At 41.5% G+C, this 16,852-nt stretch overlaps 1 protein-coding gene across 1 annotated transcript in view; it reads right to left on the reverse strand.

The window, feature by feature from the left end:
• Positions 1-13,285, reverse strand: part of LOC136241412 (contactin-1-like) — a 57,323-nt gene extending 44,038 nt beyond the window's left edge. The window contains exon 1 of the mRNA XM_066032643.1: positions 13,197-13,285. Within this exon, the coding sequence (XP_065888715.1) occupies positions 13,197-13,269 (73 nt within the window). The 5' untranslated portion in view covers positions 13,270-13,285. The remainder of the gene's footprint in view (positions 1-13,196) is intronic.
• Positions 13,286-16,852: the final 3,567 nt, after the last annotated feature.

Here is a 16,852-nt window from a genome sequence, read left to right on the forward strand (position 1 = left end):
ACAAAGCAATATAATAAATTTTTCACATTGCAGACAAAAATGCAGTAGCCATCAGTGTGGCAGCACTCTATGTTGGTACAGACTGTCTACAGCTAGTAGTATACAACAGTATTAAACCTCAGTGGAAACATTTTGGCTGAAGAAAGAAACTGGAGATACAATACAATACACTGTCACTTTGGAAAAGAATTTTAAATATGTAACAGATTAAGCAAAGTTCTTTCATACTAACACATATTTTCTCAAAATTTATATCTTTGTTAGTATAGTATTACGTATGTTGAAGGAGAGAACTGCCAAAGTTTTAGTGATACATGATGAATAGCTATGGCGTTATAGTACTAGACAATTGTAATGGCAAATAAAACTGATTCAAATTAATACTGCAGCTGTACTGTAAATCTACTGGAAAATTGTAGGTGTATAATGTACAACTCATAACTACAACAGTGGACCTTTGCTCAATGTGTGTGCATTTGTCATGATCTAGAAAATCGATCATAGTATTTTACCCTATATAGATCCATCCACGTGTACAACATGAAGGTCCTTTAAATAATGAACCAATAACAGTAAACAAAAGTGACCAATAATCAAAAATTATGCACCACAATACAGTACACAATCAATCAATCATGTTGTACTGTTGGTGAATGACAAGAGGTTTGTTTATGACTTAGTTTGTATATGCTATGGTCTGTTATTCTTGGCACTGAACTTTATCCATGTTGTTTGTTATTTTGAAGTACACTCTAAACCTTACACACGACACTCAACCTAAGAAGAGACAAGCTGTGGTATTAGTCAATAGTGCTACTTAAAATATGTTTAAAACATTAAAATACTTAAGTGTTAGTTTTATTTGAAAACGAAAACCATGTATAAGTTTCCTAGAACTTTTACAATTAGTACATTAGTTCTGGTAGATTATTTTGTATTATTTAGTTTTGAAATGTGTTGGAATGCCAAGTTGAATGTATCAAACCAAAATGATAATTGATGTGTATACATCATTGAGTGGATGATAACGACGTTAACTGTTGAAAACGTTGTACACCACAGTCTTTGGCCATGCTACTAAAGAACTTGGAAGCTAGTACTTTGTGGAATCAGGGCCGGAGGAGGGAAAATTGAGTTGGTCAGGCCATTGTATATGTTGAAGTTGCTATATACTATATACATGGTTCTTCCAATGAGAGGTGTTGCTGCACATTCTGTGAAATGCAAAGCACAAGCATTCTAGGGGGGTCTGGGGGCATGCCCCCACAGGAAAATTTTGAAAATTAGACACTCAGATATACAATTTTAGTGATATTCCACTGCTAGTTAGCAATATACCGTAGATCGGGAAATATTCGACAGTAAGAATATTTTGTGGTTGCCTAAATCAACTAAAATAAAATACGTGAAATATTTTCACTCTTGAATATTTTCTATTTGCAAAATATTTTTTGGAGGCTGAGCCGCCAAAACCGAGGTCAAAGCACTTGAGGAATGAGTACACTGTTAGAGAAGAAAAACTAATAGCCTACCGTCTGGGTTCCAATATCTAGTCTCGCGTGGCATGCGTGGCCAGTCACAGCTGGGCATCCATCACAATTGCCCATTCAGTGTACAACAGGTACCTGCATATCAACTTTTATCGTATCTTGCATGTTCATTTCTGGCACACCAGCGAAATTATTTGCTGTACAGAAAAATTCGCTAGTAAAATATTTTCGTGGCTTAGGCTGTCCACGAAAATATAACACATTGAATTTATTTTTAAACTAAATTATCTCGAACGAAAATTTCCCGATTTATGGTAAATCTCAAGCCTATATCTGTTGTTCTTCAGACTTTCTATACTATATATGTATACTAGGTAGACTTGACATACAGGGGACACATTGTCAACATGAAACGTTCTATACGGCTCATGCAGTGTACAGTTAGTTACAGCAATTAGAAGTTCAAGGTGGTCTGGGGGTGCAACCCCCGGGAGCTGCAGAATTTTTGCAATTTAAAGGTTTGAAAATGCCTTAAAATTGATGCTAAATTTTAAAGTAAAACTAGCTTGCAACTTGCAACTTTCCCCCAACTTTCACAGGGAACCCATGCAGCATGGCCATCGCCTTATAATTATAGCTATAGAATATCCTATAATTAATGTATTTACGAGTAGGCAACTAGCTGTATACAGTGAATAGCTACACAGTTACAAAAATGCAGTATACTATATTGGTTTGTATGCAATGAAGTGAACGTATCATTACATAAATATAATGGTGGACATGCAATCATGAGATCAATCACTATTCGAAAATGGCGCGATGTGGAGTGAGACTGAGAGTTTGCTCAGTATCTAGACAGGACAAGTGGGTAGCTAGAGGAGTGATTTCTACTCAAGATCTCATCCAGATGGCTGCCATGTAGTACAGGTTCCTGCCGCGGAATGAGGTGCCTAGTTTGTCACTGCCACTCCTTCGCCTAGTAAAAGAAGCCAAGCCAAGAAATTGCTAGTGATTATTTTATGAAGATTTAATTGTGATATAAGTGTGCTGGTTTAGAATCAAAGAAAGCACCTGCCGTACACGTGATAAATTGTCAGTACACGTGATACGTAGAACCCACAATCACTATCTGTACAAAACGATATGAATGCTATGATGTAATGTAATTGGAAGTACTGTACGTGTAGTTTTGTGCTTTAGTTTATGAATGGCTCAGGGCACGAAGTGCCTGCATGCTATTTGTGATTACATGAGGAAAGTGAAGTTGAAATATCAACATGTAATGAGCATAATTACAAGGTATAACAGCCATTCTCAGCTATGTGTATGCTTGCTTGAAATTACAACTATACTATCTAATGACCTATGAAGTTAAGAACCTCAGTAGTCAGCTCTAGCTGATCTGAAAGGTACACATAAGATTAGCACAAATAATGTAGGGCGGGGACATGTTGATATTTCAACTTCACCTTCCTCATGTAATCACAAATAGCATGCAGGCACTTCGTGCCCTGAGCCATTCGTAAATTACATTTCGGAAGGCTCTGTTTCCATATCAACATGTAAGTTTGTAGAAGCTGCAGACGTCAGTACTGATATTCCAAATGATTCTCTTGAATCCTTATTTCTGTGATAGAACGTCTGAAAGGTCCCTTCTGAAGACCAGTCTGCAGCCTTTAAGATATCTCCTATTGTCACACCGGACCATGCTGCTGTTGAACATGAAGCTCCTCTGACCAAACGAGCTTTAAACACCGATGTGTCAATACCAGCTTCAAGCAAGCATGTACGAAGCTATCTAGCAATAGTGCTACTGGTCACAGGAGCATGCTATCCAATCCATGAAAGAAACAGTTTAGACTGAGTAATGTTTTCATCTAAATTCCTGAATGCAGCTGTCTGAGATTCATATATAGGCCTTTAGGGCCTGCACAGGGCATAGGCCTGGGTCTTGTGTAAACTCTGGGAAAAAGAAATCCTCCATTGGACGTGAAGCTCGACTCTGCTTGGAAAGGTGTAGGGGTTTAAAAATTACTCCACTTGCCACGTAGGTGCGGGAACTGATATCCAGGTTAGCCAGATCAGCTGAGCGAGATGACCTGGTTAAAGCTAGCAGCATAGCTGTTTTGATGGAAATTTGGCGTAGGGTAAGAGAGCTATTTTGCCCTAAACCCTTAATGTACTATAGCACAACTCCTACATCCCAGAAGGTGTTATATCGTGGGAGTGGCAGTCTAGCATTATATGCCCCTTTTAGTACTCTTAAAACCAGTGGGTGCTCACCCACTGGGTGACCTTCTATCTTGCTGTGGATAGAGGATATTGCTGACCGATATGAGTTACGTGAGCGATATTGATAGCCCTGAGAGTGCAATTCTGCCAGAAAATTTACCACATCACTAACAGGTCCTTCAAAGGGATTTCTATCCCTTGACTGACACCAAGAAATCCATTTGGAACACAAGGAGTTATAACTTTTGTTAGTCTTTGATCTCCAGGAAGAGAGTAAGAGCTCTGAAGCCTTTGTAGAAAGTTCCTGTGATGAGAAGGTACTCCGGAGATGGGCCATGCGATCAATTGTGGGATTCCCTGAGCCATTATGAACTGTTTCCCTGCTGGCAGGGTTACTAAATCTGGAGTGTTGGGAAGTAGGCGTGGGTAGTCCTCGAGCATTCCCAAGGCAACTGGGAACCAAGATTGAATTGTCCACCATGGAGGTATTAGCACCACTCTTGCTTCCTGTTGGGTTATTTGTCCCAGGCACCTGTTGATGAGGCACCAAGGTGGGTTGGCATATCCCCTGTGTAGAGCCCAATTCTGTGTGAAGGCATCCGGGGCCTCTGCCTCCGGATCCGGACGCCAACTGTAGAAGCGGGAGTAGTGCTGTGAGACGTGATGCAAACAGATCCACTTCTAGTGGTCCCATCTGTTGCTGGAACACCTGAAACACTGATGAATTGAGCTTCCAGTCACTCCGGTCGCGATTTGTCCTGGACTCCCAGTCTGCTGTTGTGTTGTCCAGGCCTGGGAGATGTTCTGCTATTAGTGTAATCCCCCAACTTAGACACCACTCCCAAATCTCCACTGTTAGTTTGCAAAGAAGGTCGGAGTGTAGTCCACCCTTGTGATTCAGGTATGTCACTGCTGTTACATTGTCGGACTTGCACAGGACTGTGCACTGACTCTGATCCCTGGCAAACGTTTTCAGTGCCCATCAGTTCCAAATAGTTGATATGATGGGCTGCTTCCTCTACAGACCATAGCCACCCTGTCTGTTCGTGACCGTTCGTGGCCCCCCATCCCATGTTGGATGCATCTGATTCTATCACTAACACTGGAGTTGCTTGGAGAATCGGTGCCCCATTCCTCTGTGAGGCCTGCTCTGACCACCAGGTCAGATCCTTTCTTGCTGCAGGGGATAACTCTACCTGGTTCCTGAACTTCTCCACTGCTAAGTGGGGAGTGTCTGGTGGCAGGGCTGAGTTCATTAGACTCTGTAGAGTCCTGTAGTGCAGTGGGGCTGCTTGGATTGCTCTGGTTGTAGCTGATGTTTTCCCTACAAACCTTGCTAGTTCTCTCACAGACACTGTGGTTTGGCGTAGTAGGTGGAGAGCATCCTGGTGGATCTTTCGGAGCTTCTCTGATGGTGTCTGAATTCTGAGTGTCAGGGAGCATATTTGGAACCCCAAAAACTCTATCTGCTGAGTTGGGGCTAGAAGTGATTTCTTCCTGTTTATTAGGAGCCCTAGTGCCTCGAAAAGTTGGCATACTTGGGAAACAAGGATCTCTAGTAGATCTAAGCTCTGGTGGAGTAAAAGAATGTCGTCCAGATAAATGATGATTCTTACTCCTATCTGTCAGAGTAGTCCAATCGCTGGCTTTAGCAGCTGGTAAAAACTCTGGGTGCTGCTGATAGGCCGAATGGGAGACACTTGAACTGGTAGGTCTTGCCCTCCCATTGGAATTGAAGAAATTGGTGGTGGTCTGGGTGAATTGGGACCTGCAGATAAGCATCCTTGAGGTCCAATTTCGCCATCCAGTCTCCCTGTAGTATCAGAGATGGAAGAAGATGGAGCCCCTCCATCTTGAAATGTTCTGCTTTGACAAATCGATTCAGCTCTTTGAGGTTCACCACTAGATGGTACCCCCACCTTTTTTTCTCTACAAGAAATATCTGAGAAATAAAGCTGTTGGGACCTGCTTGAGTTTCCTCTATAGCCCCTTTGGACAGGAGCTCTGTCACTTCCTCCACTATCAGAGAGCACCTTGTTTCTGAGGTGTGTATCTCTGAGGGGGCTTGATACTGCTGAGGGGCTGTGGTGAGCTCGATATAGTAGCCCTTCACTACTTGGAGAACCCAAGGGTCTAGGGTAAGCTGCTGCCAGTTTTCCAGAAACTTGGGCAGTCTCCCTGCCAGTGCTGGGCATGTTATGCCCATGTTCATACTGGCAATCAACACCTCTAGGTGTTGAGGTGACCCTGGCTGACTGGGCTGAACCCCATGCAAAGGTGTTGATAACTGCATAGGTTGAACAGATTTTATTAAATTTAAGTGATGTGGTGCAGGGTATTGAGTCTCTAGTCTTTTCTTGCCTTGGGAGGTACCAGGCTTTGCTGAACTGGCCCCTATTCCATGTCCCTTCCGGCTTCGTGAGTGATCCTGGCCGCTTCGGAATCGGCCATCCCCGTGACCCCAGGAACCTTTCAGGGGGTGGCTCTTTGTTCTCCAAACAAAAAAGGTGGAGCCTCCACAAAGTCCTCATCCTTAACTAGAGGTTTGAGCTGGGGGTTCAATTGTTGCAGTATAGCCTGTCTGCGATGCACCGCATGGTGCTACGAGGCATTTCCCAGGAAATACAAGGCTTCCTGCATTGCCGTGGTGGCATCTTGAAGACTTGCTCTATCTTCCTGGATATCTTCAAGGGCCACAATCAGTGGGGATGCTGCATCTAGCCAGTACTCTTGTAGTTGCTTTGCTCGTAGATCATTCCTTACGGTGTCTTTAGGTAGGCTAGCTGCAACGACGGGGTCCAAGGTAGGGCACTTCGTCCAGCGGCAATCGGGCATCCCTAGTTTCTCTACTCGCTGAGCTCGGTTCTTACGGTCCATCCTCTTACTGAAGGCAGTCTGTAGGAAAGCTTCGCCGGCATCAGATAGTTGAAAGGAGTTGGCATCAATCTCGGCATCAAACTCTTCGTCGGTGTCTGGCTCTTCCTCTTCGGTCTCTCGACCTCGTTTTCTCTGAGCACCGCCCGAGCGGTTGCCGGAGTTGCCGGTATTCAACGCGTTGCCTAACGCGGCTGGCGGCTGGTTGCCAAACGGTGGCGGATTGGTGGCCACGCTTGTGGCTCCGCTCTTCAATTCTCGCAGTTCCTTCCGAAAAAGAAGCATCGTTTCTTGGAGTTCGGCAATAGTCTTCACTGTGGAATTGTCGTTGTCACTCATCTCGTCCTTGTAACACAATCGTAGTATTTGCTGTTACAGCCAAGTAAAAAGCCGAGCAAGTGTGAACACGTGGACCTTTTAAAGGAGCTGTGTGTAGTGATGTCATCGTTATCATGTGAACTTCAAAATGGCTGTTATACCTTGTAATTATGCTCATTACATGTTGATATGGAAATAGATCCTTCCGAAATGTAATTAGGCTGAGAAACTATAGGTAACTACTCGTGCTATGCATTTTCAATAACATCTGAAATACACGTATAGATATGATCGTCCAGACATTGCATGAAAGTAATATAGGTCAGCTAGTCGGTCCAGCTCAGGCCTGACCAACCGGACCGTCTCCTCCGGCCTTGGGAATTAATTTGCCTATCACTGGGTACCAATACATAGTCTTTGTATATCTTGCTCTAATTGAGAATCTCGTAGGTTTGTGTACAACAAGGTTGATAATTGATTGCTTAAGCTATTTTCCTGCATAGCTAATGGTGGGAACAAACACTTGCTAGCTGAAGGAGAGCATTACCTAGAAAAAGAGCATTATTTGGAGTAACATACCATGCATAGCAAGTAACACGCGGTCAGTCCATCACCTACTTGAGAGTGGTGGAGTGAAAACAATTCCTGACACCAAATTATTCCTTGTACTTAAGTGTCTGTTGTCTCAAATTAAAGAGCATTTTTCACATTGGCCTTGAGCAGAATTGGAGATTTATCCCAAAAGGCAGTCAAGACCATGTACACATACCAATCCACCCCCACAATCATCAGCTTGTAGGAGGAGAAAGTACTCAGGCCAACAGATCTAGAGACTGATAATTAACCAGTAACAAGTGAGTGACCAACATTGAAGTGCACATACCCAGCAGTCCATTAATTATACCTTCTAAACTAGAATCTTCCTAGCAGAATTTTCTGTCCAACAGTCCAGTCTGGTCCATAAAATAGGCATACCTCTTATAAATGTGTAAGTTGCAAGTATTTAGTAGAGTGGCATAACGCATAAATGTGATGATTTTGTGTAGTTTGTGAGAAAAACATCTAACTTGGGACATAGTTTGTGCTTCCAGTGATATTCATTTTTGGATATAGTGCCATTGTACATCTGACCTATGGCCATTTTAACATTGAAAATTCATCTTTTTTTGTCTTTATCTCCCTTAGGCATTGTTTTACATCATTAAAACATGGTTTCGTATTAAAGATCTTGTTGAAAGAAGCAACTTGGCTTTTGATCAGTAATTTCATTCCAAAGGTATGATCATTTGTATTAGCCATATAAAATTTTATAAAGTTTCCTTCCCATTGATAATTTACACCCCAAAGGCAGATAAATTCAAAAAAATGACCATAACTTTGGGTGGAATGAGCTGTTGACTCTTAGGTTGACATCTTAAATTTGGAACCATATTTTTGCATGTAAAATAATACCTCAGGGTGATAAAAACAAAAAAAGTTAAATTTTCAATACAAAAATGGCTGTAAAGGTCACCATTGGTCAAATCTGCTATAGCACTATATCAAAAATGTCATTAGGAGTACAATTGATATGGAAAGTTTCATGCTTTTCTCACAAGTGATTTAGCTTTTGTGCTATGCCGCGTACAACCTACAGAGTAAAAAAGGAACCAAAACTGTACCATATCCTAATGCTAATGCTAACTGTGAATTTTATGTTGAAACCGGGTCACTATGTTGACCGGGATCAATTTAACGTGGGGCGTGCGCCAACAGCTACGTTTTGAGTGCCGAGTAGCGCGTTAAGCACGAGAGTATCCATACTTAACGATGGTAGTCAGTGGGCATGATTCCACGTAAGTTTGCAAAAAGCAAGATACGTTTCCTGCAAGTAGGTGTGACTTTGCGCATACCTAACACACCATAATTTTAGAAAGTATGACACATTCCCGATATAGAGTGGGCGTGGCTCACGAAAGAAACTATCCTTCACCTATCTCGGGCGTGGTTACACATAAGCTAGCAGGCAGCTATAAGCATGGTTTCTGCATACTTGTAGACTTTAATATCACCGATAAATGGGCGTGGCTGCACGTATGGTTGCATGTAGTCGTGCGATAAGTGGGCGTGGCTCACGAAAGAAACTGAGTTGCATCAGGACTTGGCTATGACGCGTTTACACACTTCCGTACCGTCCAACTAAACAATTTGCTTCGCACGTGATCCAATCCGAGTCAAACCGGGATAATTTTTAAAGCGGGTCTGACCCGGATGATCCGGACAAAATGTGACCTGGCTGACCCGACCCGGTTTCAACGCTGATGTCTATGTCAACCAAATTATAGTGGATATTCTTAGAGAAACAAAAGCAATCATAATATGTGACCGTGTCTGCGAAAAGGGGACTTATAGCCTTTCCAAATTGTCAAGTTTGACTAATCATAATGCCTCATGTTTTCAACCTGTCACCTTCATATTACATCTAGCTATAGTGGTATGTTAGGAGTATAAGGGGACCTATACCTCTAGGTGGGCAGGGGGCTTAAGTAATTTATATGCGTGACCTCTAGTTTGTGTATTGTAGGAGAAAGTAAAAAAAGTTGGAGTGATCCAGATTGAAGTAATCGTTCAACATCTTGAAAAGAAATATTAAGTCACCACGTCTGTGCCTGTACAAAAGAGATGGTAAATTCATTGATGTCAGTCGATCTTTGTAAGACTTGTCTCTTAAAGATGGTACTAGTTTTGTAGCACGCCGTTGCACACCCTCAAGTTTACATTGTATATATGAGGCCATCAATTTATAGCAGTTCTATCAGTCTACCTGCAAGTCTGTGTTGTTACTACCACTGCTTTTCCCTGAAATTCTAGCTATGGAAATTACTACTCAGTGATGTGATTGTTTTTGTAAACTTAACTGTATCACACTACACTGTAGTTAGCATTTTTCATGCACTGCACTTGGCATGCATCATAATGAAAAAAATTAGGGTGACTGACTGAGATTGAGGTGAATTAGTGCTATGGGCACTTCATGTAGCACTGAAAAGATGGCGCTGAGCCTCTATAATGACACCTACTAGGAGTTTTGTATGCTGGACAGAGGAATTGTACATTGTGCCTTCTAACCCTAGCTCCACTCAAACTCACCCTAAAATTTTTCCTAGCTGATAATCTAGTGGGCTGCAGGAAAATAGCCCTGGAAAATAATTCCAGCTGCTAGGAATAATAGCAACTTCTCAGTTTACTATATTATAATTATCAGCTAACCATTATAATTGCACCAATTAGAAAATCATTAAACTGTATGTTACTGGAATAAACTTTTTACAAAAACAGCATTTCAAATAAATAAATAAAAGAAAAAGAAAGTCTTTACCTTGCTCAAACTGTGGGCAGAGAAGCAAACTCTGCCCAATCCTTTGTCGATGGAATTGATGCTATTACTGATGCAGCATTGCCACATTTAAAATCAAAGAATCAAAAATTGAGTGGCCCTACTACTGGGAATGTCAGTTCCATCTGAAATTTATACTGTTTGCATGATGGTGTGAGTCAACGTTGAAACCGGGTCACTACTGCTGACCCGGATGACCCACTGATCCGGATAGCATTCCGGGTCAGACCCGGATGTGACCCGGATTGATTAAAGTCGAGACGTGTTTCGGCTAGTCTCGGGTGAGCGAACGAGTCTACATTTTGAACGTTCGATTCGTGTTGAGTAAATATTGCAACTTCAGCCTAGCTGTAGGTTGAAGACCAAAAAAAAAAAAAAAAAGGTCTTCACCTACTGACAATAGAGCAGTTTCAAAACCATGGTAACCAAAAATTACGCAATGGACACACCCAAATCGCCAAGTTTTTGTACCAGACTGTTTCATGTTGCAAGTTGAATTCCTCGCTAAATTCATGCCAAGACTTATTAATACGTAAGTAAAAGAGATGCCAGTGATAGAATAAAGCATGTACAGCTGAAAAACAGCTTTTGCTGATGCTGTCTCCCTGTTTAAATAACATTAAAAAAAAAAAAGATCCGTACTGCCTCCCAACAGGGTAGTTTCGTAGGAAGGAGAAATGCGTAAAGATGGATTTGGCCAAATTTCGACCTATTCACCGCCCAAAGGTAGTTAAAACTAGGGGAAACCTGCAGTATAGGTCTTTATCCAGCACCACAGCATCGTACAGCCACATCGAGCTATCCCCGAGTTAGCCAGAATCGCTCATGTGCTGGGATTCCCACTTCGTGTGAAAAATCAGACAGCAAAATAAGACCACTAAAGTTTAACTGATGGTTGATTTCGACAATAAAACTTAACTCTAGCAAAATTCACCACTAAGAGTCTTCTTTTGCTGGCGTTTTATCACAGTTTGGTAGTACGCCATTACCGGTCTCGTGCCTTTCAGGAGCTCTGGCTAATCCTGGGATAGCTGGATGTGGCTGTACGCTGCTGTGGTGCTGGGTAAAGACCTATACTGTAAGTTTCCCCTAGTTTTAACCACCTTTGGGCGGTGAATAGGTCGTAATTTGGCCAAATCCATTTTTACGCATTTCTCTTTCCTTCGAAACTGCCCTGTTGGGAGGCAGTACGTATCTTTTAATGCCTAATAACTCACCTGCACATTTTATTCTATCACTGGCATCTATTTTACTCACGAATTAATAAGTCTTGGCATGGATTTAGCGAGGAATTCAACTTGCAACATCAAGCAATCTGGTACAAAAACATGGCGATTTGGGTGTGGTCCATTGCGTAATTTTTGGTTACCATGGTTTTGAAACTGCTCTATAGCTACCCCTCACCATAAATACCCTCAGTTTTGTGCTACATACTGCACTTACTAACAAATAGGCGTGGCTGAGCATATGTTGGAAATGCGATAAGTGGGCGTGGCTCACGAAAGAGCTACGCGATAGCGTTTGTAAGTTCCACGTCGTCAAACGAACAATTTCGTTTCTCACGTGATCCAATCCGGGTCAGACCCGGATAAATTGTAAACCGGGTCAGAACCGGATGACCCGGAGAAAATGTGACCCGGATGACCCGACCCGGTTTCAACGCTGGTGTGAGTACATTTAAAACAACATGATTACATCATCACATAACAATCCTTGTTTTCAAACGGAACTGAAATCTCCAGTATCTCCAGACTGCTCCATTTCCTGGGAACCTATCTGCCTCATGCACTAATGCATGTATACGTGATCCCCAAGCACTCAGGGTCTCAACATATAGAGGGGATAAGAAAAAAGCAGTGGAGTAGCCAGACCCTGGCAACCCAGGGCATTGCCCAGGCATCAAGCCACTTTGCCCTACCGTCAACTACCCAGAGTAATTAAGGAGGTGAGCTGAATCACTAATGAACAATCACTTTGAAATGTGGGAACCTGTTCAAGCCATGTGTATGGATACTGGGGTTTAGACTAATAGTTCAGACAGTATGGAGTACTTGTTTATAGTCACCATTTATTTCTTTTTCCTGTTTGTAGACTGAATATCTCTAGTTTAAAGTCATCACGTCATGCAGGTCTGCTATAAGCACTCCGTGCTTTCATTCAAATTCCCTGCTAGTTTGGTATTAAGACACTGTTGTATGTATGTGATAGCTAGCTAGTGATCGCAATTAGTAAAAGTTTTTATCTTGCATACAGTTAAGTGTAGGTAGAGTATATATGTAGGTAGTGTGCACAACACATTTTAAAATGTTTTTTGATGTCCATATGAAGATTGGCATGTGTATGTATGTTGCACAGAGTTGAATGGCTTGCCCACCCAGTGCCTAGCATGGCAAAAAGTTTGGCTACATCACTGGTAAAAAATAGAGTTAAAGAAGAATAGTTACTTCCTTATCTCAGCTCTGGAACTTTACCTGTTCAGACACCCTTGCCCCATCTAATTTGTCTACTTCTGCAAGTTGTGGTGCCAGCCTGATGGCCGGAAACTCTGAAGAGTGAGGAAGTATTCTTCTTTAACTCAGTCCATCTTTTTTACTTCTCCCCTCTGTGCATATGTTTGACTGAGACCTGCATGGGGATCATGCGCACGTTCATTAGTGAGGCGGAGCTGAGCAGTCTGGAGATAGCCTGCTATAGTAGGGCCATCCAATTTTTGATTCAGAAGGTTGTTATTGATGTTCAACGTGGCAATTACAAATTGTCGGCCCCGTTTTAACACTACGCGCATTACGCGGTATAGTAGCCATTTATAATGACTCCACCCAATAAAAGAAGGCTTTACTGTACTTCAGCTATAACACCACGAATAGATTTATTATCTTGTAGCTACGTAGCTACATACGTACCTTGCGATCTGAGTCCTAGTATGTTAGAAATCACAATGACTAAATATGTCAAACTGCTAGTCAGAACCATCATTGCCAAATATCTTTCAATATGGAAAGAATCCGGTTCGAATTTTCCGTGCAACAACGAAAGCGGATTTAAGTGTTTGTTTACTTACTACTCCGTATCTCTATGGTAACCGTAATAATATTAGGCAGTGGTTATCGGGATTGTGCATCCGTGGTCATTTGAAAGTTTAGGGAAATCAAAAATAGCCAATGAAATTTGTTTGAGGCATGAGACCAACTGGATCTTGGCGAGAGTCTTGGTGTGGCAGAATGTCCGCGGAAAATACTGGCGGTAATCTTGGTGGTAATAGTACACCTACGGTCACAACAGTTGTGAATGTGGTGGGAGCAAGGAACACCACAGTGACGTCCAGTGAGCATGGCAAAACTGTGACAGTGCCGGTGTCCAATAATGCACCTGTTGTTCCCCCAAGAAACCTGCCACCTACTCAGAATTATTTGCCAATGTTGTTACAGCTACTCAGTCAAGCGTCAAGAAATACTCCTCCAGTCACAGCTGTTACTAGTTGCAGTCCTCTTGTGCCAGTGAATACACCAGTAAAACCCACGTTGAGTTTTAATGTTAGAATATTCAACCCACTAAAGAAAAAGGACTTTTAGACTTATGTTCTTAGAGGAGTGACTAAAGAAGCCATTTTAACACCAACTTTGATGCGAACGGAGTTGAGAAAGCAGTTTGGAGCAAGTTTAATTTCAGCTGACCTGGATTGTTCAATAGGGTACCTAAAAGGTGATAGCAAACTGACCATATGTTCCTCAGCTGACATCGTTGAGGTATGGAAATGTGGTATGAACGGAGAGTGTCACCTTGTGGTGTTATGCACCAAAGCAAAATGAACATAGCAGTGACAGTGATGATCTTTTGCCACAGAAAAAGAAGCATAAGAAATTAAGTGCACTTGAAGAAAAGAACAAGAGAGTGGAATCTATAATCTCACAGTTACAGGAAAGGCATGGAACTAGATTTACTAACATTCAGTAGAGACTCTGGGGGGGAAATGGTTGATGTTGGTACCAGTGTTGGGCAAGTTACTTTGCAAAAGTAACTAGTTACATGTTACTTGCAACTGAACTATTTAGTTACAGTTACATATTACTCATAAAATAAAGTAACTATAATAATATTACATATTATATTACTTTATGTCCACAGCCTTAAGCTGTCACGTGTGAAACTACCGCTTTATCATGTGACATGATTGCGTTGTTGGACAATGTACACATCTTGGTCATAAGTAAGAAGCTGGTGAATAAGCTTCATTCAGTAGGCTTCATTACTTTGTTGTGGTTAGGTGTTACTCAGAGGATAACTAACGATATTAGTAACTTCGTTACTCGTAGTAATAATATTACATAATATTAGACTCATTACAGTAACTATATTACTTAGGTAATGCGTTACATTTGTAAGTAAAGTAACTTGAGTTATATTACCTGTTTTTATAGCGTATTTCGTTATATTACTTAGTTGCCACAAAAGTAATAATATTACGTAACGCGTTACTCCCAACACTGGTTGGTACTCACAAGTAAGTATGCATGTGGTAGCTAGTATAAAGTGGTGTGTTATGTATAGTTGTACATTATTACAGGTCTTTGGATGATCCACCCGGCATTCCAGCATTCTGTGGTTGCCAGAAGTCGTCAAACAGTAATAGTACTGTACATGCCCTGACAAATGCCATGTCAGAAATGGCAAAGAATATCACTTCAATTAGTGCTGCTCCTAACAAGCCTGATTCATGTACATCATCAACATCAATCTCACCAGGGAAAGTAGCTAACTTGAGGGCCAGTTACCTACAACAGTTACGAGATCTGTATCAGCTATTTGATTGTGGTGCTATCACACAATCCAAATTTATTGAACAGAAGATACCTATATTGGACCAACTTACAAAGCTGAAACCTTAACTTTATGTTCAAGACTTCACCCGTAATTCGTGATTTTAATATGAGTATGTGTATGTATGCACATGTCACTGTAGCTTTTGTATCTTCTAATCAGTAAAGTTGAAATACATGTCAATGAAAAATTGAAGTTATGAGTTGTGCATGATATTCTTAGACGTATCCAGAAAACTTTATAATATTGTCTACAGTTATCCACTGTAACAGACTGAAATGCCATTAGTAATATGCTTGCTATTGACAGCGATGTATCCAGCAATCAATAAGTTATTTGCTTGCAGAAACTGTTGTAACTTCTCCAAAAACACACTCTATTGGGTTTAAGTCTGGTGAATAAGGTGGTAAGAACCTGACCAAGGCTCCAACACCACAAATGGCATTCACGGCAGCATCGGTATGGTGAATGGAAGCGTTGTCCAAAACGACTATGGAATTATGATTAATTCCATCAAATGGCATCAAAAGAGGCAGCAGCTGGGTATACAAAAAGTCCAAAAAGGTATCTCCATTGACAGTGTTTTATGTAATGTACACATCCTGCACACCATCCATTGATAGTATGCCTATAGCAGAGTAACGTACTCCCCTGAGCTGCAGCTGGTGGTCCTGAGGAGCAAGACCTCGAATGCCATACCCATATTGACGCAGTGCATTCCTCCTATCACAGCCTGTTTCGTCTATCCATAAAATCATTACTGGATCAAATGCAGACATTTCAGCAATGAACTGTGCCCTCGGTAACTCTGATCTTTGTAAAGCTGTGTGTGTAATCTTCTGTCGACTAAGCCCAATTTTATTCACTGCACGACATATGGTAGATACATCAACGTGACATCCTGCCTTAATTCTGCTTGTAGTTCTCTCAGAAATATTTCTGGATTAGACAATATGAGGTCAATTAAAAGGTATTTATCACTTTCGCTCAGTTTAGAACAGCAGCCATTTCGTCGTACTGTTTTTTCCACCTGACCCGTAGCGTTAAACTTCTCAGCATACCTCAACACAATTCTTTCGCTAACAAAAAGTGTCTTGGCCACATCTTCAGCTGGCTTTCTTAAACAAACATGATGCCAGACAATGCGCCACCGCAAACCATTTGAATAAGACCAGGGCATTGCTACTTCAATGTGATTGGTTATTAATCACGTGTGACCATAGCCCCAAAACGCTTAAATGACCACGGATGCGCAATCCACGATACTGAACCGAAACTCGGTGCAATAACGCGTGCGCTATTGAATCGACAGTCACGTGACACTTACAAAATAGACTTTTACATGTAATGAGAAAGATCAAATAGTTCCAAACAGCAAATTAAATAGTAGGAATGGTCGACTATATGAATCTAGTCTGCTTTAACGATCACGTGAGCTATGTACTTTACAACTCAGTGAATTTAATTGTGGGATAAAACATGATTTGAGGCTCCTTCACTCGTGCAGTTGATACTCTTCAGGAAATGCGTCTACCAGTAACGAATTACAAAGTTGGCAACTAGTGTCAGTGTGAAAGTTGGTACTTTGCTAGTCAAGAAGTCTAAACATGTAGCTAGCTACTCAGGGACTCCAGGACTTTATGCTACAATATGTAGGCAATGCCAAGGGTTGTGGAAAAAGCTAAATTCAAGAACAGCATAAATGCACAGTTGTAAAGTATTTCTGAGTTGTTTAATTAAG

This window comes from Dysidea avara, chromosome 1, assembly GCF_963678975.1.
Source record: "Dysidea avara chromosome 1, odDysAvar1.4, whole genome shotgun sequence".
In the NCBI taxonomy this organism is placed as follows: domain Eukaryota; kingdom Metazoa; phylum Porifera; class Demospongiae; order Dictyoceratida; family Dysideidae; genus Dysidea; species Dysidea avara.